Source organism: Lepisosteus platostomus, chromosome 5 (assembly GCF_059453375.1).
Source record: "Lepisosteus platostomus isolate fLepPlt1 chromosome 5, fLepPlt1.hap1, whole genome shotgun sequence".
NCBI classification, from domain to species: Eukaryota; Metazoa; Chordata; class Actinopteri; order Semionotiformes; family Lepisosteidae; genus Lepisosteus; species Lepisosteus platostomus.
Window position 1 is genome coordinate 3,036,445 of NC_142615.1, and position 20,913 is coordinate 3,057,357.

The 20,913-nt window shown below is 59.1% G+C and overlaps 2 protein-coding genes across 2 annotated transcripts; one reads left to right on the forward strand and one right to left on the reverse strand.

The window, feature by feature from the left end:
• The first annotated feature begins 201 nt into the window (after positions 1-201).
• LOC148662488 (V-type proton ATPase subunit G 2-like) lies at positions 202-6,560 on the forward strand. Its single transcript, XM_088632144.1, has 3 exons — positions 202-344; positions 1,337-1,437; positions 3,720-6,560. The coding sequence occupies exons 1-3, from the start codon at positions 263-265 to the stop codon at positions 3,891-3,893; spliced, it is 357 nt and encodes a 118-aa protein (XP_088488270.1). The 5' UTR covers positions 202-262; the 3' UTR covers positions 3,894-6,560.
• Positions 6,561-6,570: 10 nt separating this feature from the next.
• LOC148662489 (sialidase-1-like) lies at positions 6,571-20,023 on the reverse strand. Its single transcript, XM_088632092.1, has 6 exons — positions 19,762-20,023; positions 17,276-17,465; positions 13,892-14,154; positions 9,893-10,075; positions 8,277-8,496; positions 6,571-7,674 (listed from the first exon to the last, which is right to left on the reverse strand). Exons 1-6 carry the CDS (start codon positions 19,864-19,866, stop codon positions 7,457-7,459), a joined length of 1,179 nt encoding a protein of 392 aa, XP_088488218.1. The 5' UTR covers positions 19,867-20,023; the 3' UTR covers positions 6,571-7,456.
• Between the last annotated feature and the right edge of the window lie 890 nt (positions 20,024-20,913).

Consider the following 20,913-nt stretch of genomic DNA (forward strand, 5'->3'; position numbering starts at 1 on the left):
CGACCGGCGCCGGGCGAGTGACGTCACAGGAGACGCGCGTCACCCGCGTTCGGGAGGCGAGGCGGATCAAAGCGGCGCCGCCACCGCAGAGTGGCGTCACCGGGCCGCGGGCACGCGCGGGCGGCCGGGCTTGCGCGCTCACGCTCGCCGGTGCCGCAGAGGCAGAGAGAGAGAGAGAGACAGACGGGAAAGCGCTCAGCGGCGATAAACAGGACCACCATCCTCCTCCTCCTCCTCCTCCTCGGAGCAGGACCCGGGCGCGATGGCGAGCCAGTCGCAGGGCATCCAGCAGCTCCTGCAGGCGGAGAAGCGGGCGGCCGAAAAGGTGGCCGAGGCGCGAAAGCGTAAGCGGACCGGGGCTGGATCTGGGGGGGTGGGTACCCCGTGTGGCGGCGATCGCCGTCAGTCCGCCGGGACCGGTCAGCGCACGACCCGGTTCCGAGCAGCGAGGGCCGGTGATCAAGATCACTTGAGACACGGACAGAGCTGCAGACGCAGCCCGATCTTTGCTTTCACGCTGCACAAGCCCTCGTTTCGATGTTGTTTGCAAACGCGTCATAAAAGCGGACAGGACGGGAGGCTCTTCTGTACGCAGAGGGGGGTGGGGGTGGGGAACAGGCTGCCCAGCCCTGTGGTTGAAGCCAATGCCCTGGCTTCTCTCCAGACACAGCTGGGTGAGCTCCTCCAGTCAGGACAGGAGGCTCTTCTGTACACAGAGGGGGGTGGGGGTGGGGAACAGGCTGCCCAGCCCTGTGGTTGAAGCCGATACCCTGGCTTCTCTCCAGACACAGCTGGGTGAGCTCCTCCAGTCAGGACAGGAGGCTCTTCTGTACGCAGAGGGGGGTGGGGGTGGGGAACAGGCTGCCCAGCCCTGTGGTTGAAGCCGATACCCTGGCTCCTCTCCAGGCACAGCTGGGTGAGCTCCTCCAGTCAGGACGGGAGGCTCTACTGTACACAGAGGGGGGTGGGGGTGGGGAACAGGCTGCCCAGCCCTGTGGTTGAAGCCGATACCCTGGCTTCTCTCCAGACACAGCTGGGTGAGCTCCTCCAGTCAGGACAGGAGGCTCTTCTGTACACAGAGGGGAGCGGGGGTGGGGAACAAGCTGCCCAGCCTTGTCCCGGTCTGCACAGCCAGGTCTCCCTGTGTCCAGTCTCTACTAGCTCACATAGCTACCCAATGGGCTCCTCAGTGACCTTTCTGAAGAGAAACGTAACCTGTCCAACGCCAGAGTCTTGCTTACCCAGCTGGCTGTCAGTTCTGGGGTTCCACAGGGTCCCCCACGCCCGGGTCTCCCTGAACGCCCCTTCTCGTTTTCCTCTCTCCCCGTCCGCTCAGGAAAGACCCGCAGGCTGAAACAGGCGAAAGAGGAGGCCCAGTTAGAGATCGACCAGTACAGGGCCGACAGAGAGAAGCTCTTCTCACAGAAACAGCACATGGTGAGAGAACACGCACACACACACACACTCTCTGCTGTCTGTCTGTATGAACCCCTCTCTCTCTCTCAGTGCAGTGTTCATGTCCTGGAGTGTCCAGTCAGTGTGTGTGTATGAACCCCTCTCTCTCTCAGTGCAGTGTTCATGTACTGGAGTGTCCAGTCAGTGTGTGTGTGTGAACCCCTCTCTCTCTCAGTGCAGTGTTCATGTACTGGAGTGTCCAGTCAGTGTGTCTGTATGAACCCCTCTCTCTCTCAGTGCAGTGTTAATGTACTGGAGTGTCCAGTCAGTGTGTCTGTATGAACCCCTCTCTCTCTCAGTGCAGTGTTCATGTACTGGAGTGTCCAGTCAGTGTGTGTGTATGAACCCCTCTCTCTCTCAGTGCAGTGTTCATGTACTGGAGTGTCCAGTCAGTGTGTGTGTGTGAACCCCTCTCTCTCTCAGTGCAGTGTTCATGTACTGGAGTGTCCAGTCAGTGTGTGTGTGTGAACCCCTCTCTCTCTCAGTGCAGTGTTCATGTACTGGAGTGTCCAGTCAGTGTGTCTGTATGAACCCCTCTCTCTCTCAGTGCAGTGTTAATGTACTGGAGTGTCCAGTCAGTGTGTCTGTGTGAACCCCTCTCTCTCTCAGTGCAGTGTTCATGTCCTGGAGTGTCCAGTCAGTGTGTCTGTATGAACCCCTCTCTCTCTCTCAGTGCAGTGTTCATGTACTGGAGTGTCCAGTCAGTGTGTCTGTATGAACCCCTCTCTCTCTCTCAGTGCAGTGTTCATGTACTGGAGTGTCCAGTCAGTGTGTGTGTATGAACCCCTCTCTCTCTCAGTGCAGTGTTCATGTACTGGAGTGTCCAGTCAGTGTGTCTGTATTAACCCCTCTCTCTCTCTCAGTGCAGTGTTAATGTACTGGAGTGTCCAGTCAGTGTGTGTGTATGAACCCCTCTCTCTCTCAGTGCAGTGTTCATGTCCTGGAGTGTCCAGTCAGTGTGTGTGTATGAACCCCTCTCTCTCTCAGTGCAGTGTTCATGTACTGGAGTGTCCAGTCAGTGTGTGTGTGTATGAACCCCTCTCTCTCTCAGTGCAGTGTTCATGTACTGGAGTGTCCAGTCAGTGTGTCTGTATGAACCCCTCTCTCTCAGTGCAGTGTTCATGTACTGGAGTGTCCAGTCATTGTGTGTGTATGAACCCCTCTCTCTCTCAGTGCAGTGTTCATGTACTGGAGTGTCCAGTCAGTGTGTCTGTATGAACCCCTCTCTCTCTCAGTGCAGTGTTCATGTCCTGGAGTGTCCAGTCAGTGTGTGTGTATGAACCCCTCTCTCTCTCAGTGCAGTGTTCATGTACTGGAGTGTCCAGTCAGTGTGTCTGTATGAACCCCTCTCTCTCTCAGTGCAGTGTTCATGTACTGGAGTGTCCAGTCAGTGTGTGTGTATGAACCCCTCTCTCTCTCAGTGCAGTGTTCATGTACTGGAGTGTCCAGTCAGTGTGTCTGTGTGAACCCCTCTCTCTCTCTCAGTGCAGTGTTCATGTACTGGAGTGTCCAGTCAGTGTGTGTGTATGAACCCCTCTCTCTCTCAGTGCAGTGTTCATGTACTGGAGTGTCCAGTCAGTGTGTGTGTATGAACCCCTCTCTCTCTCAGTGCAGTGTTCATGTCCTGGAGTGTCCAGTCAGTGTGTGTGTGTGTGAGCCCCTCTCTCTCTCAGTGCAGTGTTCATGTACTGGAGTGTCCAGTCAGTGTGTCTGTATGAACCCCTCTCTCTCTCAGTGCAGTGTTCATGTACTGGAGTGTCCAGTCAGTGTGTGTGTATGAACCCCTCTCTCTCTCAGTGCAGTGTTCATGTACTGGAGTGTCCAGTCAGTGTGTGTATGAACCCCTCTCTCTCTCAGTGCAGTGTTCATGTACTGGAGTGTCCAGTCAGTGTGTGTGTGAGCCCCTCTCTCTCTCAGTGCAGTGTTCATGTCCTGGAGTGTCCAGTCAGTGTGTGTGTGTGTGAGCCCCTCTCTCTCTCAGTGCAGTGTTCATGTACTGGAGTGTCCAGTCAGTGTGTCTGTGTGAACCCCTCTCTCTCAGTGCAGTGTTCATGTCCTGGAGTGTCCAGTCAGTGTGTGTGTGTGTGAGCCCCTCTCTCTCTCAGTGCAGTGTTCATGTACTGGAGTGTCCAGTCAGGGTGTCTGTATGAACCCCTCTCTCTCTCAGTGCAGTGTTCATGTCCTGGAGTGTCCAGTCAGTGTGTGTGTGTGTGAGCCCCTCTCTCTCTCAGTGCAGTGCTGCTGGACTGTGTCTCTGTCCTCAGGTCCTGGGCTCTCAGGGGAACCTGTCCTCGGAGGTGGAGCAGCAGACCCGTCAGAAGATCCAGTCCATGCAGGGCAGCTACCAGCGCAACCGGGAGAGGGTGCTGAGGCAGATGCTGAGCCTGAGCTGCCAGATCTCCCCGCAGATCCACCCCAACTACCAGCTCCCCGCCTAGAGACAACAGGGGGCCGGGGGGGGGGGACAGAGAGAGAGAGAGAGAGACAGAGAGACGCCTAGAGACAGTGGGGGGGGGGCAGATAGATAGAGAGACAGGAAGAGAGATTCGGGGGAGAGTGAGAGACAGATACAGACAGATAGAGAGAGAGACAGGAAGAGAGATTCGGGGGAGAGTGAGAGACAGATACAGACAGATAGAGAGAGAGACAGGAAGAGAGATACGGGGGAGAGTGAGAGACAGATACAGATAGAGAGAGAGACAGGAAGAGAGATTCGGGGGAGAGTGAGAGACAGATACAGACAGATAGAGAGAGAGACAGGAAGAGAGATACGGGGGGGAGTGAGAGACAGATACAGACAGATAGAGAGAGAGACAGGAAGAGAGATACGGGGGGGAGTGAGAGACAGATACAGACAGACAGAGAGAGAGACAGGAAGAGAGATTCGGGGGGGAGTGAGAGACAGATACAGACAGACAGAGAGAGGCAGGAGGGAGACAGACGGGGGAGGACAGACACAGACAGTGCCAGGCTCTCTCACTCACCTTTATAGCTGGGTGGGGGGGTTGGCAGGACCCCAGTCCCGGGTCGGGGTCCTGCAGACTCGGGGGTCCACACCGCTGGGGCAGGAGGCAGGCCGGAGGACCTGCAGTGACCGGCCGCCGCCACTAGAGGCCGCCAAATCCCACACCGCCGTGCCTCTGCTCCCTCTGCTTCGACACACCACCACCACCACCACCACCACCGGGGGGGGCAGCGCGGAGCAGCTGGGGACCCCAGTCCAGCGAGCCCTACAGCTCAGGGGGTCCCCAATCCCAGTCCTTGCAGCGCTGGGGCCCTGGGTTCCGTTTTGAGCCTGGGGGACGCCGTCTGTGTGGGGTCTGCATGAGCTCCACATATTCGCCAGCGCTGCGGGCTCGGAACATGGCGGCGGGTTTCACTGGATTCTGGGAAAATTGGCCCTGGTGTGAGTGTGTGTGTGTGTCCTGTGAGGGACTGGTGTCCTGTCCAGGGTGTGTGAGTGTGTGTGTGTGTCCTGTGATGGACTGGTGTCCTGTCCAGGGTGTGTGAGTGTGTGTGTGTGTCCTGTGATGGACTGGTGTCCTGTCCAGGGTGTGTGTGTGTGTGTCCTGTGATGGACTGGTGTCCTGTCCAGGGTGTGTGAGTGTGTGTGTGTCCTGTGATGGACTGGGGTCCTGTCCAGGGTGTGTGTGTGTGTCCTGTGATGGACTGGTGTCCTGTCCAGGGTGTGTGAGTGTGTGTGTGTGTCCTGTGATGGACTGGTGTCCTGTCCAGGGTGTGTGTGTGTGTGTCCTGTGATGGACTGGTGTCCTGTCCAGGGTGTGTGAGTGTGTGTGTGTCCTGTGATGGACTGGGGTCCTGTCCAGGGTGTGTGTGTCCTGTGATGGACTGGGGTCCTGTCCAGGGTGTGTGTGTGTGTGTCCTGTGATGGACTGGTGTCCTGTCCAGGGTGTGTGAGTGTGTGTCCTGTGATGGACTGGTGTCCTGTCCAGGGTGTGTGAGTGTGTGTGTGACTGTCCTGTGATGGACTGGTGTCCTGTCCAGGGTGTGTGAGTGTGTGTGTCCTGTGATGGACTGGTGTCCTGTCCAGGGTGTGTGAGTGTGTGTGTGACTGTCCTGTGATGGACTGGTGTCCTGTCCAGGGTGTGTGAGTGAGTGTGTGTGTCCTGTGATGGACTGGTGTCCTGTCCAGGGTGTGTGAGTGTGTGTCCTGTGATGGACTGGTGTCCTGACCAGGGTGTGTGAGTGTGTGTGTGTCCTGTGATGGACTGGTGTCCTGTCCAGGGTGTGTGTGTGTGTCCTGTGATGGACTGGTGTCCTGTCCAGGGTGTGTGTGTGTGTCCTGTGATGGACTGGTGTCCTGTCCAGGGTGTGTGTGTGTGTGTCCTGTGATGGACTGGTGTCCTGTCCAGGGTGTGTGTGTGTGTGTCCTGTGATGGACTGGTGTCCTGTCCAGGGTGTATGAGTGTGTGTGTGTGTCCTGTGATGGACTGGTGTCCTGTCCAGGGTGTATGAGTGTGTGTGTGAGTCCTGTGATGGACTGGTGTCCTGTCCGGGGTGTGTGAGTGTGTGTGTGAGTCCTGTGATGGACTGGTTTCCTGTCCAGGGTGTGTGTGTGTCCTGTGATGGACTGGTGTCCTGTCCAGGGTGTATGATTGTGTGTGTGTGTCCTGTGATGGACTGGTTTCCTGTCCAGGGTGTGTGAGTGTGTCCTGTTCTGGAGAGAGAGCTGTGAGGAAGATGGCTGGACAAACCCTCAGGAGACCAGCGGGCTGCAGTACACATCCGCTCCACAAGGGGGAGACAGAGATCTCTGAGCATTCAGACGCCCCTCGCTGCTCTCCTGATGCCCTGCACCTCCTGTCTTGCCAAGCGCAGGGGAGTTTGAACCCTGAGCCTTCCGGTTCACGAGCCCAGATCTCCCGATTCCTGCTCTGCTCTGCCCTGCGGCCCACAGGGAGAAACACAGTCTGTTCCGGGTCGGTGCCGGCTTGGGAAAAACGTTATGCGGAATGTATCTGGAAAGAAACGTCTCGGGAAAACGTCCAGTCCGCGTCCCTGTGATTCAGTGACCATCTGCATGACCTGTAAGCGTGTACGTGTTCGTCGGTGAAACCAATAAACGCAATTCAGTGGAGAAAAAACTATCGTGTGTAGAAGAGCTCCAGACCGTTTATTATTTTCTTTCGGGCCAGTTTATGAAACACAGTACGACGATCGGTACAGAAGATCAGGTATGTCCCCCCTAGCGTTGTTTCAGACACGCGGAAGGTGGAGATGAGTTTGGAGACGCTATTGTGTGTGTGTGTTTGGGGGGTGTAAACGCCCTTTTCAAATCTCCTTCGTGTAGAATCTTCTGTGTTCCTTTTCTTGGAAGACGCATCAGCTCTTAAGCGCAGGATGCAGTTCGACGCCTCTGCCCATCGATCCGACAAAATAACTGAGCAGTGGGCCTGTGGGACACAGCGCTGTCCTCTGATTCCTTGCTCTGCGCACACACACACTACAAACTCCCCCCTGAGCTGTGAGCCTGTTGGACACAGCAGAGTTGGACAGGGCATCTCTCCTCGCTACAAGTGATCCCTCTGAGAGACATCACGAGAGGCGATGACGGAACGAGGGACAAGATCACTAACAGGCCCTCGCTCCTAAACACAACATGTCTTCATTGGAATCTCCCCCAGCGATTCAGGTGTTAGTGATCTAAAGAGACTTTTCTGTAAAAACTGACCCCTCCAGGACCAGGACTGGACAGCCCTGCTTTAAAGACCCCTGGAGACTCTGCAGACACACACACTGACCCCTCCAGGAGCAGGACTGGACAGCCCTGCTTTAAAGACCCCTGGAGACTCTGCAGACACACACACACTGACCCCTCCAGGACCAGGACTGGACGGCCCAGAAATCGTCGAAGGAGAGAGGTACGCAAAGCTGGTCCTAGAGATGCCAAACCTTCACCTTCTCATTAATTGGACTAATCGGATCAAATTCAGGACCAGAACCAGTCAGAATCACACACACACACACTCTCTCGCCCTGCCTACAGCCCACCGTACAGGTGGATCTTGGCGATGGAGATGGACTCGTAGGCGCTCTGGTGTCCCTTCTCGTAAATGACGTAGACGTACTTCCTGTCCTCCACCGTCCTGTCCAGCGAGGTCATGGAGGAGTAGGCGCTGGGGCCGTCCCACACCCTCACCGTCTCGGGCTCCCAGGACGTGCCGTTGGTGAAGGACCAGCGTAGAGTCAGGTTGACCCCTGAGGCAGAGGAGAGAGGAGGGAGGAACAAGTGAGAGGACGGATGTCTGTCCCCATGTCCCCGTGTCTGTCCATATGTCCAAAAGTCCCCGTGTCCACATGTCCACTTGTCCACATGTCCAAATGTCTGTCCACATGTCCACTTGTCCCCATGTCCACGTGTCTGTCCACATGTCCCCATGTCCAAATGTCTGTCCACATGTCCCCATGTCCAAATGTCTGTCCACATGTCCCCGTGTCCCCGTGTCTGTCCACATGTCCACTTGTCCCCATGTCCCCGTGTCCACTTGTCTGTCCACATGTCCACGTGTCCACTTGTCCCCGTGTCCACTTGTCCAAATGTCTGTCCACTTGTCCAAATGTCCCCATGTCCCCGTGTCCACTTGTCCCCGTGTCCACATGTCCACTTGTCCAAATGTCTGTCCACATGTCCCCGTGTCCACTTGTCCCCGTGTCCACATGTCCACTTGTCCAAATGTCTGTCCACATGTCCCCGTGTCCAAATGTCCACATATCGGGGACAAGTGGACATGTGGACGGACGAGGGGATGGACGCGGGGATAAGTGGACAAGTGAGTGGACACCCCCGCCCCGTGACTCACGGTCCTTCCTGTCGGCGGGGTTGACGAAGAACACCACCCCGTCCTTCTCCAGCGCCCCGGCCGCCACCGTGGGGTCCACCAGCGCCTCGTCGAAGCGCAGCGTCTCCAGGGGCAGCGTCTCACACCCGTCGCCGCTCGTCACCACCATGCGGCACTCGCAGTGGTACCGGTTCTGGTTGCGGGCGTTGACCACGACCGAGCCGTCCGGCAGCTCGAAGGGCTGGAGAGAGAGAGAGACAATACGCACAATACACACTGGCTGAATATCTGACCAAAATAAGACACAACAAACAGAAACAGACCCTGCCGAAGCACAGGCTCAGTGACCACAGCCTGGACACACACACACTGGACACAGGCAGACCCGGCTGTCCAGAGAGGACAGGCTCAGAGTGACCACAGCCTGGACACAGACACTGGACACAGGCAGACCTGGCTGCCCAGAGAGGACAGGCTCAGAGTGACCACAGCCTGGCAGAGGCAGACCTGGCTGTCCGGAGAGGACAGGCTCAGAGTGACCACAGCCTGGACACAGACACTGGACACAGGCAGACCCGGCTGTCCAGAGAGGACAGGCTCAGTGCCCACAGCCTGGACACACACACACTGGACACAGGCAGACCTGGCTGCCCAGAGAGGACAGGCTCAGAGTGACCACAGCCTGGACACACACTGGACACAGGCAGACCTGGCTGTCCGGAGAGGACAGGCTCAGAGTGACCACAGCCTGGACACAGGCAGACCTGGCTGTCCGGAGAGGACAGGCTCAGTGACCACAGCCTGGACACACACACACTGGACACAGGCAGACCCGGCTGTCCAGAGAGGACAGGCTCAGAGTGACCACAGCCTGGACACACACACACTGGACACAGGACAGGACAGGCTCAGAGTGACCACAGCCTGGACACACACTGGACACAGGCAGACCTGGCTGTCCGGAGAGGACAGGCTCAGAGTGACCACAGCCTGGACACACACTGGACACAGGCAGACCTGGCTGTCCAGAGAGGACAGGCTCAGATTGACCACAGCCTGGACACAGGCAGACCTGGCTGTCCGGAGAGGACAGGCTCAGAGTGACCACAGCCTGGACACACACACACTGGACACAGGCAGACCCGGCTGTCCAGAGAGGACAGGCTCAGTGCCCACAGCCTGAACACAGACACTGGACACAGGCAGACCTGGCTGTCCAGAGAGGACAGGCTCAGAGTGACCACAGCCTGGACACACACACTGGACACAGGCAGACCCGGCTGTCCAGAGAGGACAGGCTCAGAGTGACCACAGCCTGGACACACACACTGGACACAGGCAGACCCGGCTGTCCAGAGAGGACAGGCTCAGAGTGACCACAGCCTGGACACACACACTGGACACAGGCAGACCCGGCTGTCCAGAGAGGACAGGCTCAGAGTGACCACAGCCTGGACACACACTGGACACAGGCAGACCCGGCTGTCCAGAGAGGACAGGCTCAGTGCCCACAGCCTGGACACACACACTGGACACAGGCAGACCCGGCTGTCCAGAGAGGACAGGCTCAGTGCCCACAGCCTGGACGCAGACAGACGCCCCGGGGGCGGGCGGCGGGTCCGAGCCCTGGCCCTCACCTGGCACTCGTCGGGGATGAAGTCCCCCGGCCTCTTGGGCTGGCCGTAGGGGATGCTCTTCAGCGCCCCCCCACTCCTCCAGGTGGCGCCGTGGTCGTCGCTCAGCACGCAGAAGACGCCGTCCCCGACGATGGTGCCGTGTCCACAGACCACCAGCCGGCCCCGCGCCGGGGGGAGACGCTTCTGCACCGGGGGGGGGGGTCGGTACAGACACTGGAGTGAGATCAACACTCCCCCTGCCTCTCTCCCAGTCCAGCCCCCCGCCTCTCTTCCAGTACAGCCCCTCTCCCAGTCCAGCCCCCTGCCTCTCTCCCAGTCCAGCCCCCCGCCTCTCTTCCAGTACAGCCCCCTGCCTCTCTCCCAGTCCAGCCCCCCGCCTCTCTCCCAGTCCAGCCCCTCTCCCCCTGCCTCTCTCCCAGTCCAGCCCCCCGCCTCTCTTCCAGTACAGCCCCCCGCCTCTCTTCCAGTCCAGCCGCCAGACTCTCTCCCAGTCCAGCCCCTCTCCCCCAGCCTCTCTCCCAGTCCAGCCCCTCTCCCCCAGCCCCTCTCCCAGTCCAGCCCCCTGTCTCTCTCCCAGTCCAGCCTCTCTCCCAGTCCAGCCCCCTGTCTCTCTCCCAGTCCAGCCCCTCTCCCCCTGTCTCTCTCCCAGTCCAGCCCCTCTCCCCCAGCCTCTCTCCCAGTCCAGCCCCTCTCCCCCTGCCTCTCTCCCAGTCCAGCCCCTCTCCCCCAGCCTCTCTCCCAGTCCGGCCCCTCTCCCCCAGCCTCTCTCCCAGTCCAGCCCCTCTCCCCCAGCCCCTCTCCCAGTCCAGCCCCCCGCCTCTCTTCCAGTACAGCCCCCTGCCTCTCTCCCAGTCCAGCCCCCCGCCTCTCTCCCAGTCCAGCCCCTCTCCCCCTGCCTCTCTCCCAGTCCAGCCCCCTGTCTCTCTCCCAGTCCAGCCCCCAGCCTCTCTCCCAGTCCGGCCTCCTCTCCCCCAGCCTCTCTCCCAGTCCGGCCCCTCTCCCCCTGTCTCTCTCCCAGTCCAGCCCCTCTCCCCCAGCCTCTCTCCCAGTCCAGCCCCTCTCCCCCTGCCTCTCTCCCAGTCCAGCCCCTCTCCCCCAGCCTCTCTCCCAGTCCGGCCCCTCTCCCCCAGCCTCTCTCCCAGTCCAGCCCCTCTCCCCCAGCCCCTCTCCCAGTCCAGCCCCCCGCCTCTCTTCCAGTACAGCCCCCTGCCTCTCTCCCAGTCCAGCCCCCCGCCTCTCTCCCAGTCCAGCCCCTCTCCCCCTGCCTCTCTCCCAGTCCAGCCCCCTGTCTCTCTCCCAGTCCAGCCCCCAGCCTCTCTCCCAGTCCGGCCTCCTCTCCCCCAGCCTCTCTCCCAGTCCGGCCCCTCTCCCCCTGCCTCTCTCCCAGTCCAGCCCCTCACCCCCAGCCCCTCTCCCAGTCCAGCCCCCTGTCTCTCTCCCAGTCCAGCCTCTCTCCCAGTCCAGCCCCCTGTCTCTCTCCCAGTCCAGCCCCTCTCCCCCTGTCTCTCTCCCAGTCCAGCCCCTCTCCCCCAGCCTCTCTCCCAGTCCAGCCCCTCTCCCCCTGCCTCTCTCCCAGTCCAGCCCCTCTCCCCCAGCCTCTCTCCCAGTCCGGCCCCTCTCCCCCAGCCTCTCTCCCAGTCCAGCCCCTCTCCCAGTCCGGCCTCCTCTCCCCCAGCCTCTCTCCCAGTCCGGCCCCTCTCCCCCAGCCTCTCTCCCAGTCCAGCCCCCTCCCCCAGCCTCTCTCCCAGTCCAGCCCCCCACCTCTCTCCCAGTACAGCCCCCTCTCCCCCTGCCTCTCTCCCAGTCCGGCCCCTCTCCCCCAGCCTCTCTCCCAGTCCGGCCCCTCTCCCCCAGCCTCTCTCCCAGTCCGGCCCCTCTCCCCCTGCCTCTCTCCCAGTCCAGCCCCTCACCCCCAGCCCCTCTCCCAGTCCGGCCCCCAGCCTCTCTCCCAGTCCAGCCTCCTCTCCCCCAGCCTCTCTCCCAGTCCGGCCCCTCTCCCCCAGCCTCTCTCCCAGTCCAGCCCCCTCCCCCAGCCTCTCTCCCAGTCCAGCCCCCCACCTCTCTCCCAGTACAGCCCCCTCTCCCCCTGCCTCTCTCCCAGTCCGGCCCCTCTCCCCCAGCCTCTCTCCCAGTCCGGCCCCTCTCCCCCAGCCTCTCTCCCAGTCCGGCCCCTCTCCCCCTGCCTCTCTCCCAGTCCGGCCCCTCACCCCCAGCCCCTCTCCCAGTCCAGCCCCCTGTCTCTCTCCCAGTCCAGCCTCTCTCCCAGTCCAGCCCCCTGTCTCTCTCCCAGTCCAGCCCCTCTCCCCCAGCCTCTCTCCCAGTCCAGCCCCTCTCCCCCTGCCTCTCTCCCAGTCCAGCCCCTCTCCCCCAGCCTCTCTCCCAGTCCGGCCCCTCTCCCCCAGCCTCTCTCCCAGTCCAGCCCCTCTCCCCCAGCCCCTCTCCCAGTCCGGCCCCCAGCCTGTCTCCCAGTCCAGCCTCCTCTCCCCCAGCCTCTCTCCCAGTCCGGCCCCTCTCCCCCAGCCTCTCTCCCAGTCCAGCCCCCTCCCCCAGCCTCTCTCCCAGTCCAGCCCCCCACCTCTCTCCCAGTACAGCCCCCTCTCCCCCTGCCTCTCTCCCAGTCCGGCCCCTCTCCCCCAGCCTCTCTCCCAGTCCGGCCCCTCTCCCCCAGCCTCTCTCCCAGTCCGGCCCCCAGCCCCTCTCCCCCAGCCCCTCTCCCAGTCCAGCCCCGTCTCTCTCCCAGTCCAGCCTCTCTCCCAGTCCAGCCCCCTGTCTCTCTCCCAGTCCGGCCCCTCTCCCAGTCCAGCCCCCTGCCCCTCTCCCAGTCCAGCCCCCTGCCTCTCTCCCAGTCCAGCCCCTCACCCCCTGTCTCTCTCCCAGTCCAGCCCCTCTCCCCCAGCCTCTCTCCCAGTCCAGCCCCTCTCCCCCTGTCTCTCTCCCAGTCCAGCCTCTCTCCCAGTCCAGCCTCTCTCCCAGTCCAGCCCCTCACCCCCTGTCTCTCTCCCAGTCCAGCCTCTCTCCCAGTCCAGCCCCTCACCCCCAGCCCCTCTCCCAGTCCAGCCCCCAGCCTCTCTCCCAGTCCAGCCCCTCTCCCCCTGCCTCTCTCCCAGTCCAGCCCCTCTCCCCCAGCCTCTCTCCCAGTCCAGCCCCTCTCCCCCTGTCTCTCTCCCAGTCCAGCCCCTCTCCCCCTGCCTCTCTCCCAGTCCAGCCTCTCTCCCAGTCCAGCCCCCTGCCTCTCTCCCAGTCCGGCCCCTCTGCCCCAGCCTCTCTCCCAGTCCAGCCCCCTGTCTCTCTCCCAGTCCAGCCCCTCTCCCAGTCCAGCCCCCAGCCTCTCTCCCAGTCCGGCCTCTCTCCCAGTCCGGCCTCTCTCCCAGTCCGGCCCCTCACCCCCTGTCTCTCTCCCAGTCCGGCCCCTCTCCCCCAGCCTCTCTCCCAGTCCAGCCTCTCTCCCAGTCCAGCCCCCAGCCTCTCTCCCAGTCCAGCCCCTCACCCCCTGTCTCTCACCCAGTCCAGCCCCTCTCTCCCAGTCCAGCCCCCAGCCTCTCTCCCAGTCCGGCCCCCAGCCTCTCTCCCAGTCCGGCCCCCTGTCTCTCTCCCAGTCCGGCCCCCTGTCTCTCTCCCAGTCCGGCCCCCAGCCTCTCTCCCAGTCCAGCCCCTCACCCCCTGTCTCTCACCCAGTCCAGCCCCTCTCTCCCAGTCCAGCCCCCAGCCTCTCTCCCAGTCCGGCCCCCAGCCTCTCTCCCAGTCCGGCCCCCTGTCTCTCTCCCAGTCCGGCCCCCTGTCTCTCTCCCAGTCCGGCCCCTCTCCCCCAGCCTCTCTCCCAGTCCAGCCCCTCTCTCCCAGTCCCCCCCCCCTCACCTGGATGCCGTAGCCCGGCCCGGGGGCGAAGGCCCGGACCCCCAGCCCCTCTCCCAGCCCCCCCCCCCTCACCTGGATGCCGTAGCCCGGCCCGGGGGCGAAGGCCCGGACCCTCAGCCCCTCTCCCAGTCCCCCCCCCCTCACCTGGATGCCGTAGCCCGGCCCGGGGGCGAAGGCCCGGACCCCCAGCTGCGCGGTGATGTTGCGCGGGCGGCTCCAGCTGAGCCCGTCGTCGCCGCTGCGCACCACCATGGTGCCGGTGTCCCGGCAGCCGTTGCCGTGGAAGCACAGGGAGTAGAGCAGGAAGACCAGGCCGCGCTCGCGGTCCGCCACCGCCGCGCCCAGGTTCAGCCCGTCCGCCCGCGCCCCGTCGTCCACGATGAAGGAGGAGGGGCTCCAGGTGGCGCCTGGGGGCAGGGGGAGGAGTCCAGCACCAGGGAAGAGCACCAGGAATGACAGGGAAAGAGGAGCATTCCAGCACGAGGGAAGAGCACCAGGGAATGACAGGGAAAGGGGAGGATTCCAGCACTAGGGAAGAGTGTTGGGAATGACAGGGAAAGGGGAGGATTCCAGCACTAGGGAAGAGTGTTGGGAATGACAGGGAAAGGGGAGGATTCCAGCACTAGGGAAGAGCACCGGGAATGACAGGGAAAGGGGAGTATTCCAGCACTAGGGAAGAGTGTTGGGAATGACAGGGAAAGGGGAGTATTCCAGCACGAGGGAAGAGTGTTGGGAATGATAGGGAAAGGGGAGTATTCCAGCACGAGGGAAGAGTGTTGGGAATGACAGGGAAAGGGGAGTATTCCAGCACGAGGGAAGAGTGTTGGGAATGACAGGGAAAGGGGAGTATTCCAGCACTAGGGAAGAGCACCGGGAATGACAGGGAAAGGGGAGTATTCCAGCACTAGGGAAGAGTGTTGGGAATGACAGGGAAAGAGGAGTATTCCAGCACTAGGGAAGAGTGTTGGGAATGACAGGGAAAGAGGAGTATTCCAGCACTAGGGAAGAGTGTTGGGAATGACAGGGAAAGGGGAGGATTCCAGCACGAGGGAAGAGTGTTGGGAATGACAGGGAAAGGGGGGTATTCCAGCACGAGGGAAGAGTGTTGGGAATGACAGGGAAAGGGGGGTATTCCAGCACGAGGGAAGAGTGTTGGGAATGACAGGGAAAGGGGAGGATTCCAGCACTAGGGAAGAGCACCGGGAATGACAGGGAAAGGGGAGTATTCCAGCACTAGGGAAGAGTGTTGGGAATGACAGGGAAAGAGGAGTATTCCAGCACTAGGGAAGAGTGTTGGGAATGACAGGGAAAGGGGAGTATTCCAGCACTAGGGAAGAGTGTTGGGAATGACAGGGAAAGGGGAGTATTCCAGCACTAGGGAAGAGTATTGGGAATGACAGGGAAAGGGGAGGATTCCAGCACTAGGGAAGAGTATTGGGAATGACAGGGAAAGGGGAGTATTCCAGCACCAGGGAAGAGTGTTGGGAATGACAGGGAAAGGGGAGTATTCCAGCACCAGGGAAGAGCACCAGGAATGACAGGGAAAGAGGAGTATTCCAGCACGAGGGAAGAGTGTTGGGAATGACAGGGAAAGAGGAGTATTCCAGCACGAGGGAAGAGTGTTGGGAATGACAGGGAAAGGGGAGGATTCCAGCACGAGGGAAGAGTGTTGGGAATGACAGGGAAAGGGGAGTATTCCAGCACTAGGGAAGAGCACCAGGGAATGACAGGGAAAGGGGAGTATTCCAGCACGAGGGAAGAGTGTTGGGAATGACAGGGAAAGGGGAGTATTCCAGCACCAGGGAAGAGTGTTGGGAATGACAGGGAAAGAGGAGTATTCCAGCACGAGGGAAGAGTGTTGGGAATGACAGGGAAAGGGGAGTATTCCAGCACGAGGGAAGAGTGTTGGGAATGACAGGGAAAGGGGAGTATTCCAGCACGAGGGAAGAGTGTTGGGAATGACAGGGAAAGGGGAGGATTCCAGCACGAGGGAAGAGTGTTGGGAATGACAGGGAAAGGGGAGTATTCCAGCACCAGGGAAGAGTGTTGGGAATGACAGGGAAAGGGGAGTATTCCAGCACTAGGGAAGAGTATTGGGAATGACAGGGAAAGGGGAGGATTCCAGCACTAGGGAAGAGTATTGGGAATGACAGGGAAAGGGGAGTATTCCAGCACTAGGGAAGAGTGTTGGGAATGACAGGGAAAGGGGAGTATTCCAGCACTAGGGAAGAGCACCGGGAATGACAGGGAAAGAGGAGTATTCCAGCACTAGGGAAGAGCACCGGGAATGACAGGGAAAGGGGAGTATTCCAGCACGAGGGAAGAGTGTTGGGAATGACAGGGAAAGGGGAGTATTCCAGCACTAGGGAAGAGTGTTGGGAATGACAGGGAAAGAGGAGTATTCCAGCACTAGGGAAGAGTGTTGGGAATGACAGGGAAAGGGGAGTATTCCAGCACGAGGGAAGAGTGTTGGGAATGACAGGGAAAGGGGAGTATTCCAGCACGAGGGAAGAGTGTTGGGAATGACAGGGAAAGGGGAGTATTCCAGCACGAGGGAAGAGTGTTGGGAATGACAGGGAAAGGGGAGGATTCCAGCACTAGGGAAGAGCACCGGGAATGACAGGGAAAGAGGAGTATTCCAGCACTAGGGAAGAGTGTTGGGAATGACAGGGAAAGAGGAGTATTCCAGCACTAGGGAAGAGTGTTGGGAATGACAGGGAAAGGGGAGGATTCCAGCACGAGGGAAGAGTGTTGGGAATGACAGGGAAAGGGGAGTATTCCAGCACGAGGGAAGAGTGTTGGGAATGACAGGGAAAGGGGAGGATTCCAGCACTAGGGAAGAGCACCGGGAATGACAGGGAAAGGGGAGTATTCCAGCACTAGGGAAGAGTGTTGGGAATGACAGGGAAAGAGGAGTATTCCAGCACTAGGGAAGAGTGTTGGGAATGACAGGGAAAGGGGAGTATTCCAGCACGAGGGAAGAGTGTTGGGAATGACAGGGAAAGGGGAGTATTCCAGCACTAGGGAAGAGTATTGGGAATGACAGGGAAAGGGGAGGATTCCAGCACTAGGGAAGAGTATTGGGAATGACAGGGAAAGGGGAGTATTCCAGCACCAGGGAAGAGTGTTGGGAATGACAGGGAAAGGGGAGTATTCCAGCACGAGGGAAGAGTGTTGGGAATGACAGGGAAAGAGGAGTATTCCAGCACGAGGGAAGAGTGTTGGGAATGACAGGGAAAGAGGAGTATTCCAGCACGAGGGAAGAGTGTTGGGAATGACAGGGAAAGGGGAGTATTCCAGCACGAGGGAAGAGTGTTGGGAATGACAGGGAAAGAGGAGTATTCCAGCACTAGGGAAGAGCAAGACGGACCGGGGGGAGGATTCCAGCACGAGGGAACCATTGACAGGGACGGGACAGGAGCTACAGAAACACACTCACACCCCCCCGGCCTGATCCATACACAACACTCATCCCACATCCGCACGGCTCCCAGCGCTCCCAGCGCTCCCAGCGCCCGGCGGCCTCACCCCGGTCCGTGGAGCGCCGCACGGCGATGAACTTGGCGCCGCTGTCGGAGGGGGAGTCCTTCCGCGCCTCGGCGAAGGCCAGCAGGCTGCCCGCGGGCGTGGAGATCACGATGGGGACGCGGTAGGTATTGACCGAGCCTGCCCCCCCGCTGACCCACAGCAGCTGCTCCTCAAACACCAGGGGGCGGACCTGAGGGGCACAGAGAGAGAGACACACTGACTGGACACTCCAGTACATGAACACTGCACTGAGAGAGAGAGGGGTTCACACAGACACACTGACTGGACACTCCAGGACATGAACACTGCACTGAGAGAGAGAGGGGTTCATACACACACACTGACTGGACACTCCAGGACATGAACACTGCACTGAGAGAGAGAGGGGTTCACACAGACACACTGACTGGACACTCCAGTACATGAACACTGCACTGAGAGAGAGAGGGGTTCATACAGACACACTGACTGGACACTCCAGTACATGAACACTGCACTGAGAGAGAGAGGGGTTCATACAGACACACTGACTGGACACTCCAGTACATGAACACTGCACTGAGAGAGAGAGGGGTTCATACACACACACTGACTGGACACTCCAGTACATTAACACTGCACTGAGAGAGAGAGAGGGGTTCATACAGACACACTGACTGGACACTCCAGTACATGAACACTGCACTGAGAGAGAGAGGGGTTCACACAGACACACTGACTGGACACTCCAGGACATGAACACTGCACTGAGAGAGAGAGGGGTTCATACAGACACCCTGACTGGACACTCCAGGACATGAACACTGCACTGAGAGAGAGAGGGGTTCATACAGACACACTGACTGGACACTCCAGTACATGAACACTGCACTGAGAGAGAGAGGGGTTCATACAGACACACTGACTGGACACTCCAGTACATGAACACTGCACTGAGAGAGAGAGGGGTTCACACACACACACACTGACTGGACACTCCAGGACATGAACACTGCACTGAGAGAGAGAGGGGTTCACACAGACACACTGACTGGACACTCCAGTACATGAACACTGCACTGAGAGAGAGAGGGGTTCACACACACACACACTGACTGGACACTCCAGGACATGAACACTGCACTGAGAGAGAGAGGGGTTCATACAGACACACTGACTGGACACTCCAGGACATGAACACTGCACTGAGAGAGAGAGAGGGGTTCATACACACACACTGACTGGACACTCCAGTACATGAACACTGCACTGAGAGAGAGAGGGGTTCATACAGACACACTGACTGGACACTCCAGTACATGAACACTGCACTGAGAGAGAGAGGGGTTCACACACACACACTGACTGGACACTCCAGGACATGAACACTGCACTGAGAGAGAGAGGGGTTCATACAGACACACTGACTGGACACTCCAGGACATGAACACTGCACTGAGAGAGAGAGAGGGGTTCATACAGACACACTGACTGGACACTCCAGTACATGAACACTGCACTGAGAGAGAGAGGGGTTCATACAGACACACTGACTGGACACTCCAGTACATGAACACTGCACTGAGAGAGAGAGGGGTTCATACAGACACACTGACTGGACACTCCAGTACATGAACACTGCACTGAGAGAGAGAGGGGTTCACACACACACACTGACTGGACACTCCAGGACATGAACACTGCACTGAGAGAGAGAGGGGTTCATACAGACACACTGACTGGACACTCCAGGACATGAACACTGCACTGAGAGAGAGAGAGGGGTTCATACAGACACACTGACTGGACACTCCAGTACATGAACACTGCACTGAGAGAGAGAGGGGTTCATACAGACACACTGACTGGACACTCCAGTACATGAACACTGCACTGAGAGAGAGAGGGGTTCACACAGACACACTGACTGGACACTCCAGGACATGAACACTGCACTGAGAGAGAGAGGGGTTCACACAGACACACTGACTGGACACTCCAGTACATGAACACTGCACTGAGAGAGAGAGGGGTTCATACACACACACTGACTGGACACTCCAGTACATGAACACTGCACTGAGAGAGAGAGGGGTTCATACACACACACTGACTGGACACTCCAGGACATGAACACTGCACTGAGAGAGAGAGGGGTTCACACAGACACACTGACTGGACACTCCAGTACATGAACACTGCACTGAGAGAGAGAGGGGTTCATACAGACACACTGACTGGACACTCCAGTACATGAACACTGCACTGAGAGAGAGAGGGGTTCATACACACACACTGACTGGACACTCCAGTACATTAACCTCGCCCCCCAAAAGAGTGTCCTAAACTCTTGTATCTGTGAATCGCAGTATTAACACGTCAGGCTACCGTTTCCCAAGCACAGTGAAGCTTCAGCTAACGCCAAGCGATCATCTTTGCGCACACATAAACAACAACAACAACAATAGCAGAAGCAAGACAATACTGCAATCATAAGTATTTTCCACCTTTCCGAGCTGGGCACAGACTGCCGGAACCAGACACAACACCAGCGCAAGTGTCCCGGGAGAAAAGCTGAGCGCTTCCCGTCTCCTGCCCACCGAAGCGTCCATCTCTCGCCGCTCGGACACGGAGGAAAACTCAGGAAATAGTTCCGTTTCAGCACTTGTCGGGGGTAGAAAACAGGACAGCGCAGCCCCTGAGGCACCAAGCGGCAGTCATATGACCGCGGCTCTCGCCTTGTGACTCCCGGGTCATGTGAGGCCGAGCAGGAAGCCGGATACGCTAAAGGCCGGCGCCGCCATTGCGGCTCAAATCGCGGAAGCCCGCCGTAGGAACCGCAGGAGACCGCAGAGCCAAGATGGCGGCCGCGCCAGGCGCAGTTTCACCGCCGGGACCAACGAATGGCGTCGACGGGAGCCGAGTGGGTTAACCAATCAACGACGGCTATGGTCACGATCTCTCGCACCGGATTGGATGAGGGATGCCAGCCGGCGCTCACGAGCTACTGATTTGTCTGACGTCAGACACGTCCTGCTGCTGTATCCCTCCAGACTATATCTGAGAAGAAAGGTTTCTACAGCCAAGTCATCTGCCCTGTAGAGCAATTCGAGTTTGTGCATTTTCAATCAAAGTAAAGCTTTATTCCACACTGAAAAGAGTAGAAAAGAAAAACTTATGTTTCAGGAACACACAGACACACAGAGACACACACAGAGACAGAGACAGAGACACAGACACACACAGACACACACAGAGACAGAGACACACACAGAGACAGAGACACACACAGAGACAGAGACACACAGACAGACAAACAGACAGACAGTTTCTTCCCTTCCCTTTTCAGTGCACACACAGACAGAGACACAGACAGACACAGACACACACAGAGACACAGACACAGACACAGAGACACAGACAAACAAACAGAGACACAGTTTCTTCCCTTCCCTTTCCAGTGCAGGAACACATCCTGTTTGTGCGCGTCCAGAGATGGCCAGAGATAACGATGCAAACACATTGGCGAGGGCACGAAGGCTGCCCCTCACGCCACCTCCACACCCACGCCCTCCGCGCACACGGGGAACACTCTGCCCCGCCGCCCCCAGGGGCTGGGTGAAGGACCAGCGAGCCCCCCTGCCCTGGGGCTGAAGCCC